The 12011-nt window shown below is 39.3% G+C and overlaps 1 protein-coding gene across 3 annotated transcripts in view; it reads right to left on the bottom strand.

Annotated features, from left to right (window-relative positions):
• MERTK (MER proto-oncogene, tyrosine kinase) overlaps positions 1–7983 on the bottom strand; it is an 86772-nt gene extending 78789 nt beyond the window's left edge. For 2 of the 3 annotated variants that reach the window (XM_087962075.1, XM_087962079.1), the window contains exons 1-3: positions 7745–7983; positions 1822–2257; positions 556–656 (exon numbers count right to left, since the gene is read on the bottom strand). In XM_087962075.1, the coding sequence (XP_087818201.1) occupies positions 556–656; positions 1822–2257; positions 7745–7808 (601 nt within the window). In that variant the 5' untranslated portion in view covers positions 7809–7983. Of the gene's footprint in view, positions 1–555; positions 657–1821; positions 2258–5008; positions 5116–7744 lie in introns of those variants that run through there. The other variant, XM_087962084.1, reaches the window with a different exon arrangement.
• Positions 7984–12011: the final 4028 nt, after the last annotated feature.

The following is a 12011-nucleotide window of genomic DNA, read 5'->3' as shown; positions in this document are numbered from 1 at the left end:
CGGGGGCAACCAAAGTAATCTCTATCATTCAGGTAATACCACTATATTTCTATCTCTTCCCTGGCAAAGGAAAATATAAGAATGTAGACAATGATACGTTTTTGCATTTAAAAACAATACCACCTGCCAGTGGAGTTTCTCCCTTCCAGCTAGAACAGATGTGAGAAATATGGTGTTTTCCTAAGTGATGCTATATTACAATTATCTAGACAACAAAGACCAAAATGAGGGGTGTTAGAAGTTGTAGTAAGTAGCATCTATGTAGAGGGGCAAGGGGGAGTCAATTTCTACTTTTTTTCTAGGAGCTGAGAGGGAGAGAGGGAGAGAGGGAGGGAGAGGGAGGGAGAGAGAGGGAGTCTCAATATCTTCAATGAGTTAGTGTGATGAGAAGCACCTCAGCCACCCACCTCCTTACTTATTCTATAAACAATTTCCCTGTCTTAGTTTAATCCATTTCTCCTCTACCTCTGGTTCTCCAGGAATTATCACTGTCAGATTGTTTTGCAAAATCACCCCACTTTAGCCAACAAGTACTTATTCCCGATCTAAACTTACCTTCCAACAAAACCAAAATAGGATCTGATTCAATTTCCACATTCTCAATTGTCAATTTGCAGCTATAAGACCCTTTATCAGAATGCTGAGCATTGGGTATACTATAGAAGAAAAGGAAGAGAGAAAAAAGACTTATAAGGCCATCAGTGTTCGTTCTTGACTTAGTCAAGACTCTGGTATTCCTTGTTCATACTGAAATAAATGCTGCAGTATTTTAAGGTTCATTAAAAATAAATATTGTAGGAAGGCAATCCACAAGGGAAATAATTATTTTTTTAAAAAAGAGAATTCTCAGCACTTAAAAATGTTTCCAAGTAGTGGAAATACTGGGGTGTATCCTCATTCTTCATAGTCCCAAAATGGACTGTGCAACTCTCATTAGCTGTACTAAAGGAGCAAGAGCAAGATAGTTTTAAACATGTGGCCTTCAGGCAGCCTCATGGGCTAGACAGAGTAACAAGAGAGTAACAAGTTCATGGGTTGGGATGAACTTGTTACTCTATGAATCTCATGGGTTGAGATTTCATTTTGCTTAATATATAGAGAGAGGGGAAAGATGTATGGGTAATAGAGGATTGTTAGCCTTTTGAAATAGTCCAGATAAGAAGCACACCTAAGACTACTAGCTCTATCCTTATTGTAAGGTTACATTAACAGAATATTGCAAGTCTGAAAGTACCTCTTGCATCCCTCACTTTTGTGCTCTGAAAAACTAGGGAAGGAGGTTCCTTCTGAGACATTTTTATCACCTCTCCTCCTTCAGACCCGTAGTTTGTTTATCAGACCATTGTTTAGGCTAGGGCTCTTCTTCCTATCTCCTAAGGTCATTTCCACATGCCATTAAAAGGGGAGCATCTGCTCACACAATCCAAACTCAAAGTAATGGAAGCTCTCTAAATACATTTCTAGATAATCTTTCCTTTGCAAATGAGTGCAAATGCATTCATCCCATAAGGTACAAAAATATTTTAGCAAGAGAACACTTGCTGCTGCATTGTAGCTTCTGAATCTCTTCAAGGGTGTTCAGGAAATAAATGTTCCACTATTTAGGATAAGGAGAGAATGAAATCAATTCACTCATTGTCCCCATTTTGTTTCATATTTGACTCTGTTACAATAGTGCTAAAATTAGATTTCTTAAATCTGGTGTGCCTTCCAAATGTAAATGTGAAAATCATCTGTAATCTTAGGGTTCTAACATTCAATAATTATTAACTCCAGAAAAAAATTAAAAATTAAAATTAAATGGAATAAACATTGATTTACCTGAAAGCAGCTTTCATAGTGGTTAATTCATTATCATCAAACTGGTAATAGTGGCTGCTAACGTCAAGAACTTCCTTCCCATTCTTCCATAAGGTAATAGGTGGGAAGTCTTGGTTGACCAGTGACTTGGGAACATCGATCGAGCAATTAAATGTGATATCCATATGTTCAGCGCTTAGTATGGTTCCTATTGTAGGATTAAACTTAATTGATTGGAGAAGATGACCTGCATGATCTCCTGGTGAGGTGACTGTATTGATCTTAATAAGCCTGGAATCCATAGGAGGTGACAATGTACTGACCGGAGAAGTATAATTTAACCAGGCCAGAAAAGACTGGGCTACTGGTTGTACACCTACTGAGTCCACCTCTTGTGAATATGACTTGGTAGATGTCAAGCCAAATTTCTTTGCTTCTTTTTTTCCACTAGCAAGACCTGTAAATTAAGAGTTATAGTTTTATCATTATATTTTGTTTCATGTTCACATTCAGAAACATTGCCATGTTATCTTCAAAGCTTCTTATGGCCTTCACCATATTTCAGCTAAATAGTTTTGGTTTTGTATTTGTGTGCTAGTTTCTACTTCTGTTCCTTTTACAACAATTCTTTATAAACTTTCTTTCACAATAGTTTTGTAAGTATTATTTTTTTCTGAATTGCTTTCCTTGATTTAATTTCTGATGTGAAAAATTATTACTAAACACCTAGGGTGCTTTTGTGGGGGTGTTTGTGTGAAGGTCTTTATTAATCCATGGTTATCTCTGATAGTTAACGTCCTACAGGAATATGGAAGAAAAGATCCTCTCCCAACTGCTTTACTTTGCTAGAGGTTTATTTATTTATTTAATTTAATTTTAGAAAATTTATTATCCACATATATAGATAGACAGACACCCAAGAGCCTCTGAAACATTTATTAACATTTTTTCTCACAAAGAAATATCTGTAGATTGCAATGCATTTATACATGTGAACAGGGGTGGGATTCAAATTTTTTAACAACTGGTTCTGTGGGCATGGCTTAGTTGGTAGGCGTGGTTTGGTGGTCATGTTATTGGCTGGGCGTGGCCAACTCAATATCACTCACATCAAGACACGCATCTCCTCGCCTGGCCTCTCATGATTGTGGGGATGCTGCAACAGCCGTAAGTGTGAACACTGGTCATAGTCACTTTTTTTAAGTGCCACTGTAACTTTGAATGGTCACTCCACACAAGCAAAGTACCAGCAAAGGAGGGGAAAATAACTCCAGAGAAGTTCCTGAGACAGGAAGTCTAGTCCTGCCAAGAATATAATAAGGGTTAATGGAGAGGCAGTTTCTGTAAGCAACACCAGAATGTTTCCTTCCTGCCTTCCTTACAGGATTAGGCCAATAATTTCTTCTAACAATTGGTTCTCCGAACTGCTTAGAATGTTAACAACCGGTTCTAGAGAATAGGTGCGAACTGGTAGAATCCCACCCTTGCATGTGAATGTTGTGAACACAACATAAACAGCATATATAACCTTCAGCAAAACTAAAGTTCCACATGGCCAATATATAACGTGGGGCTACCCTTGAAGAGCACCTGGAAGTTTCAACTTTTCAAAGTGTAGCAGCACAGTATGTGAGCACACATTACACCTCTGCTCTGTGAGCTACATTGGTTGCCAGTTTGCTTGCAAGTTCAGTTCAAGATGCTGGTAATCTATATAGTACTAAAACTCTCCTGCCTGCTCATCTGTTTGTAACCTTTAATTATTCCAAACTGTGCATGATAGCACAATAATTTTTGAATCAAGGACCTGAAATCCACTAACTGAAAGAATGCTGATAAAATTCACTCCCGTGTAATTGAAATTTTAAGGATCCTCACACCAGTTGCATTGGCAAAATTGTGGCCACTGCAGCACTGCCACGCTAATATGATCATGTGATTGTGATTTCCAATGCTCCCTGCCAGCTTCCCACAAAGTCAAAGGAGAAGCAGGCATGAAATTGGAAATCATTCCTGCTCCCAAAATAGGACTTCTATAGAAGACTGCATGTGTGAAACCATTAACTCACTGTTTTAAACACAAACGCTGTGATTAATTAATGCCTGCACATTTGCAAACTTCATCTACAGAGAAAGTTAACTGCATTTTCCCTCATCTACCTTTCAACGTCACAGACTTCTCCCTTAAATGTTACCAGAATGCAGAGGAACCAGTCAGGTGCCAGAAAGAGGCACCCACATTTCCCTTTCTTTTCACATTAATTGCATTTCTTTACTTATTCTTCAGAATCCATGATCTTCTGAACATTTGCTTTCCCATAATTTGTCCCGGATATATCTTATTTTTTAAGGAACTCTTAGTACGGATTTTAAATGTTTATGTCAAAACTTGACTGCATTTTCAGTTGAATTCTAATGTATAATTAATATCTCATCTTATTTGGAGATATGACATGTGACTCATTCAATAATATGTGCCTTCATGGTAAAAATATGCCACTTCATGGTAAAAAAACAACTCACCTCACCTATTCCCCATTGTTATTTTGCTCTAGAGCAGGGGTGTCCAACCTTGGCAACTTTAAGACTTGTGGACTTCAACTCCCAGAATTCCTCAGGAATTCTGGGAGTTGAAGTCCACAAGTCTTAAAGTTGCCAAGGTTGGACACCCCTGCTCTAGAGCAAGGCTACCTTCTGGATTTGGGCCAGCCCATTTTTGGAAATGGAGGGATTACTTTAGAGTTTCCAAAAAAAAAAAAAAAGGTTAAATTTATAGGACAGATGAGAGGAAACTTTCACATCACCTTTATCACATCACCTTATTCAAAATTTAAAAATATGATCATGTTAAGCCTGCTTCTTTCCAACTCTACTGCATTTTGACTGTTTCTGATTTAAAGAAAAATGAAACTTGCATAACTTCCCCTTAATATTATTGCTGACAGCCCCACTACAATTGCAGACAAAAAGAAGAAGGGAAAACTAACAAAACTAAAACATAGATTATAGAATCATAGGGCTGAAAGGAACGTTAGAGGTATTTTAGTCCAACACCTTGCTCAAGGCAGGAAACTTTATATCATCCCAGTCAATCAGTTGTCCAGTCTTTTTTTTTTTTGAAAACCTTCAGTGATAAAGCATCCACAAGTCTGGGAGACTATTTATTCCACTGATTAATTGTGCTTAATGTCAGAAAAATTCTCCTTACTTCTAAGTTGGATCTCTCTTTAACAATCTTCCACCCATTATTTCTTGTTTCTCTCTCTGATGCTTTGGGCAATGCCAGTCCCTCTTCTCTGGGCAGCCCCTCAAAAACTGGAAAACAGTTATGTCATTCCTAATTCTTCTCTTTCATAGATAAACATACCTTCCTCCCTCAACTGTTCATCATATGATTTAGCCTCCAGAGATTTTATCATTTTTATTGCTCGTCTCTGCAAATATTTAGGGTAGAGGCCCCCAACTTTTGGGGCACCAAGGACCGGTTCCATGGAGAGAGGTTTTTTTCCATCGACTGGACAGGGGGTGCTTTCGCATATTGCCTGCATCTTGTGGATGAGCTTTGCTTGTTTGCGCAGCCCAGTTACTGGCATGCCACAGACTGGTGCCAGTCCATGGACTGGGGGGTTGGGTACCCCTGTTCTAGGGTCTTGGCATTTTATTTTGTATCATGGTGACCAGAACTGTACACAGTATTCCAAGTGTGGCCTTATTATTGCAGTATTACATGGCATTATCATTTCTCTTGATTTGTCCATGACTGTATAGTAATAGTTTACATTCCTTATGGAACAGGAATTAATAAGACAGAAAATCTTGAAAGGTTATTCTTAGGAAGAATAGATGGGATATTCTAATTAAAAGGCAGGGGAGCTGTTCTCCATAGTAGCAATAGTACCAATAAGCACATTTTACCAGGGTAAATCATGAATCTCCACATAGTCCTGGACCTCATTCTAATCAGATTAGCTAGCATGGCTAATAGGGGTGATTGAAGATGTAGCTTGTATCACTCTACTTTAACAGGAGATGGACATTGCTTGAAGATTATCTTCAGAGGCGAACTAGCAGGCACTTTGCTTTTAGAGAGCATGAATGGACAGAGCATCTCTGACATATCTACCATTTGTGCAGACAACTCACTGCATGGGAAGTATGGATTTTGCCTTTAGGGAGGAATCCATGGGGGACTTGCTTAACAAATCATTTTTACTATGATTTGGAAAAAAACTAAAGGCTGAAGAAGCACATGTTCTAGCCTTACTTCCAAATTCCAGATTTCATGACTGTTATTCCAGAGGACTTTTTCAAGGCACGAACCAAAGAAATCAATTCGCTTTGGTTTTTAGGAATAGCTCCCTCCTACCCCCAGAATAGATTACTGTAGATTAGTCTTTTAATGCCACTATATTTTTCTTTGACATATTTTTCTTCAGATATGAATGAGTCATATTACCAGCTGACATGCATTTCCTATACCCATGCCAAAAACAGTACCGGATCTCATCCTTCTTGCATACATGCATTATTAAATGCAGGTTTGGTATATGTTTTACCATTCTAGCTCACCACATTTGTATCCAAGAAATGCAGAATAAAGTTTTGTAAGAATAATTTTATCAGCTGATAAAACTGAGTGGAAGATAATTTTATGAGATTTAGAACTGGGATTTCTAAATTGTATACCATTTAACACATCACTGTGGGACACATCCATTATTCCTAGTTCTTTATTTTTATAAGAAAAGCTAGCAGTGAAATCAATGCAAGCACAGTTTATAGAGTGTATTTATTTGTGTAAGATCTAAGATTAATTTAAAAAAAATACCTTAATCTAAATCATCTGTTTAATTAGGACACTCTGCCCTTCATGACAAATAATTTCATATAATACAAATAATTATCTTTGTACATATCTCATTCTCACCCTGACCAAATGGTTCTCTAAACACAGTATTCGTCTTACATAAATTTGTCTCACTCAAAATAGGCACAAACAAAGCGTTCTTCAACAGCCCCATCTACCATTGTCCTTTACTGATTAAGCTGCCTTTTTTGAACATTCACTCGAATAAAGAAGTGGAAGAAGTATTAAGTAACCAGTTTCAGCCTCATCATCCATCGAGAAGGGCTTCAGAGGGGCTTACTCTGCAGATGCCAGCTTCCTCTACAATTTCACCGAGAGGATTCAAGTTCCCTGCTGCCCACTGGCTAAGTAGTTCAGCCGGAGTACTAGAGCCTCATCCAGAAGAAGGAAGGAAAACAGGCGCCAGACAGACAGCTGTCTTCGCTCACTGCATTCCCAGAAGCCTAGCGCGCCCCTCCAATTGAGGTTTGCATTTGGACTTGGCTCCCCGTTAGTATTGGGAAGCATTTGAGAATTTGGTGAGTTCAGACAAAACCCACGTCCAACTTTCTGGTTCTGCATAGCCCTGTCTTTGCGATAGAAACTAGTCAGAGATACTTGGTATGTGGGAAATGGAAATCAGCATTCATACTGTGTCCTAAAGGTGCTTTTTCAAAAGGCATCTGGACTTCTCATGACAAAGAAGGTCCAGTTGTTGTTGTTTTGAAAAAAGCAACTTTGGGACAACCAGGGCCTGAATGAGTGAGAATCTCCATAGACATTCATTATGGGTGTTTTTAAAACCCCTGCGTACTCTGTCCACCAGTCTCTGCGGTGAGGACCGGCTTGTAGCCTTTTCTCTTTATACAATGGCAGGTGTCAGATCGCGACCCATCAGCCTTCCACCCCGACGTTGGGAAGTCTCTTGGGGCGCCCTCTAATATTCAGGATCGCCCCCCGGTGAGGCGCAGTGCCTTTTGGCCACCTGTGCGGAGAGGAGGACCCAGGGACCCTCCGTCGCCACCTCCATAAGGGGGGAACCAAAGAATTGCTCGCGCCCCGCCCGTGGGAGCCAAGCAGACGGGAGGAACGCCTTACCTTCCACGGGGGAGAGCAGCAGCAGCAGCAGCAGTAACAGTGGCAGCCCCCGAGACCCTTCCATGGCGGCCAGGCAGGCTTCTTTAGAATCTGATCCGGGCACCCTGGGGATCCCCCTTTCTCACCACCCCGACCCGCGGTCGCCTCGGGCTCGGAGCTGCCGCCACAAAACTTCCCTCCGGCCAGATTGCTGGCTCAAAACAAAGTTCTCGGGCAACTCGCGAAGAGGCGGATCCAAGGAGAAAGACCCGCCTCCAACTCGGTACTGTTGGCGAGAGGTGGGTTACGCGAGGTGGGACGGGCCTCTGCCCTGAGGCTGAGAGCGGATAGAGGAGGACGCGGGGGGGCGGGGGACGAGGGGGGCCGAGGAATTCTGGATTGGGAGAGCGGGATTGGCTCCAATGTAGAGAAATGGCATCCAGAAGGAGAGAGACAGAGGGAAGGAAAGAGCGAGCGAGCGCGCCCTTGGAGAACTGCAGTCACCTGATGGAGCCTGATGGAGAAGGATGATAAGCGTCCTGGTATTCTGGGGGCTCTGATTGCAGAAGACTGCAAACGGGGTTACCTTCGTGAAATGCAAACCACCGATACTGCTTTGTCAAGCTTTAATATTGAGATTGTTGTAGAAATGAACTCTGGAATGTTACTTGCATTTCCCAAGGTTTTTTTTTTTTTTAAATTAAATTTTCTCCCTCAATACAGGTTTACGTGCAGGCATTGTATGGTTAGATAGCATCAGAGGAAAGTCTATGGTGTTATAAAGAATTCTTGAATCTCAACTATTCTTTTTGTAGTTTTAGAGATAAAATGATGGGATTTACGTCACTGGTGGGATTTAATAGGCTTTATTTAGATTCTCTCTACTATTCCTCTGATAATTGGAGAATGATTTCTCCATAACCTGATATCTGCTAAAATATTATCTTTCTAAAAAACTATGACTTTCTAAATTCTCTAGAACTTATGACATCTCCACCAAGCTATAAACTTTGCCCTATAAATGATGTATGATTTAGCTGCCATATTTAAAAAAAAGTTTACCAGATAACTATAAAGTAATTCAAGTGAGGCTCATTATGCAAATCATTGTTGTCCTAAAAAGTCCCCTGAAAAAGATTGAGTTTTTCAAATCTAAATGATTAATCAGGAAAGAAAACCTAGCAGGGAATAAATAGTTAAAAGCTTTCTCTCAGCTTTCACATTCAAGATCCAATCCACAATGTTTATTTTTCCATAAAATGGGGAATGGTATGGCAGGGGTGAGGGGAGAGAATGAGAGACATGATTACATGTTTATTAATGGTACATATAGTTTAAATCTGACCTGAACTTTCATAGGATCTGAAATGTTTACTTTTTGACAGGAAAGATTTTCTATAATTTTGCTAGATTAGCATTACATTAGATATCTTTGATTTAGTAATAAATATATTCATATTTTAGGGGTTCCAAGACTCTTTCATTATAGTTGCTGCTATAGATTAACATATATTTCTGTCGTAAAATAGAAGAACATCAAAGACATGGATGGTAAAATGGATGGCAAAAGCAAATAAATAAAAATGAGGACAGGAAACCAATACATTCTTTTTTTTTAATTTTTGAAAAATGTGCAGTATATATTCCAATTCAGTATCTATTCCAAGCTGTGCTTCCAGCAATGTACTGAGTTTCTGCTTGTCTCCTTTGGCCCCAGCAACAGTTTAACATCTTGAAGTAATCAGCAGCTAAGAAAAGGCACACGCTGCTGCTACCACCGCCACTAGCAAAGAAGGGCCAAGCTAGACGTGATGGCAGCAGCCATATGTTACTGCCAGGTTCCTCTGAAACAGAGGGAGGGGAAAATAAATATAAAGCACAGAATGCAGGGATGGAGAGGGGCTGTTGATCCTCTTCAGAATTTCTTCTTCCCTTTGCTGGCTGTTTTTCTTTGAGTGAGCTAATCTGTACCATAAGGAGGGAAATGCACATTTTGAGAAAAGCAGTTTCAACTAGAAAAAGGCAGTTGGGGAAGGGGTAACTGAGCACCCATTCTTATGCTTTAATTCCCCTCCTCCTGTTGTTGTTTTTTAGAAAATTAGGCAGGGACAGTAAACTGACATGCTGGCTCTCACAGATGAGAAATCTAGTTAACAAAATAATTGGAAAACCTACGGTGACCCTTTTCTTTCCAAATTAGGTTACCTGTTTTCCTGTATCCTATTAATTATCAAGTACTTTACAGATTAACAGAGTTGGAAGGGACCTTTTAGGTCATCTAGTCCAACTCCCCACTCCCCCGCCCAAGCAGGAGACTCTACACCATTTCTGACAGATGGGAGTCCAATCTCTTCTTGAAGGCCTCCAGTGATGAAAGTCCCACAACTTCTGAAGGCAAGAAAATTTCTCCTTATTTCTAGGTTGAATCTCTCTTTGATCAGTTTCCATCCATTATTCCTTGTCTGGCCTTTAGGTGCCTTGGAAAATAGCCTGATCCCTTCCCCTCTGTTGAAACCCCAGATACTGGAACAGTGCTATCATGTCTCCTCTGGTCCTTCTCTTCACTAGACTAGCCATGCCCAGTTCCTGTAACTGTTCTTCAAATGTTTTAGTCTCCAGTCCCCTAATCATCCTGGTAGTTGTACTGGAATCTGAAAATTCTTTAAAAAAACAATTGATTTATTGTTACTGTTGCCTGATGATGATTATGATTATGATGATGATAATGACAACATTACCAAAAGAGAGAACTGCCTTCTACTGAGTCAGATTCTTCACCCCATCTATCTTGAAGTAATATACACTGACTTTCAGCAAGCAACATTTTATCAAATCATGTGGGGATAATATTATCCTTTTAATCAAAAGTAACCGGCTTTTGCGCAAAGACCATATGCATTCAGAAAGTCCCATTAGCAGGCACTCGTTTCATACCTGTTTGTGCAGGTGTATGGACTAATTCTGGAATATGAGAGCTTTTCCCCAAATTGTAAAGTGCATAATACTTATCTTTGAACATTTTGGGGAGTTAGTTCAAATTTCTGATCATACTCACAAACTGTGGTAAATGATTATCACAGAATTAGCATTCATGCTTCATAGATAAATAGCCTTTAGAAACTCACCAACACATACAAGGCAAAAAAGCAAAATGAATGTCCATCCCTTAAAACTCAGATTTAAAAAAAACCACGTCAATTACTTAATGTTTTTAAGGAAAAAAAATTTCTGTGGGTATCTGAGACCATAGTATGGTAAAAAGAAAAATGAAGCTGTCAAAGCAGGTGATGCAAAGAATTTCCCTGGAAAAAACACAGTCTATATGCACAATTTTGAACAAAAATCTATAAAGGGCTTAGTGGTTTAAGGGTATTTGGGAAAGGGCAGGAACAAAGAAAGCAATAGATACAACCTGGAAAGTGAAAAAACATGGAGAGACGCTATAGGTTTCCTTACAGTATTTTAAACTTTATAACATAGCAAAGCTTGCTAAAGATAAACAATAAAAGGATTGAGACTTTCAGTTTCATGATCTGCTGGGTGGGGGATGTTAGTTAGTGTTAATGTTTCAGGGTTGGGCTATTTCCTTCTCAGGATTGACAAATTCAAAGGTTTCTTTTATGGGTATATGACTGAGTGAATGCTTGAAATTAGCTATACATTTAAAGTGGATGCATTCACTCAGAATTATTAGATGGGATTTTAATTTTCTATTATTTTACGAAATGCTGGCAAATCGTTTTGATTTTGTGAGCTCATGAAAGGACCATACCTTAAGGAACACTGGTTCAGATGGACTCTTCCAGTTCAGTGTTGCTTTGTTACTAACCTTGATTTCTTTTCTCATGATTGTTTCCATTTTTTTACTGCTACAGAAAATTTGTCAGGAAGGAACATATGGGTTGCTACACATATATTTTGAGAAGCAGATCAGAAATTGTTCATCAAGGATAAAAATCCTTTAGTAAGAAATCCTAGAGCAGTTATGGTGAACCTATGACATGCATATCAAAGCAGTTATGGTGAACCTATGACATGCATATCAAAGGCAATACGCCATGTTTTGAGTGACATATCAACATGCCCCAACATCCAGCCACAACTATTCAAAAGCACTCTGTTCTCATGCAATTTTCTGAGGCCACACAAGAGTGAAGTGTGCTCTCACACAGCCTCCGGAGTTTGTTTCATTCAGTCGTATTTCATTTTTGTAAGTATTTGATGTTTCTTTACATAACACACAGCAACATACATGATTGGGCTATATTTTTTCAAATAAATGAATATG

This window comes from Notechis scutatus, chromosome 1 (assembly GCF_049901735.1).
Source record: "Notechis scutatus isolate UNSWTSFEM ecotype Mainland chromosome 1, rNotScu1.2, whole genome shotgun sequence".
NCBI classification, from domain to species: Eukaryota; Metazoa; Chordata; class Lepidosauria; order Squamata; family Elapidae; genus Notechis; species Notechis scutatus.
This window is presented reverse-complemented; position numbering and strand designations above follow the sequence as displayed.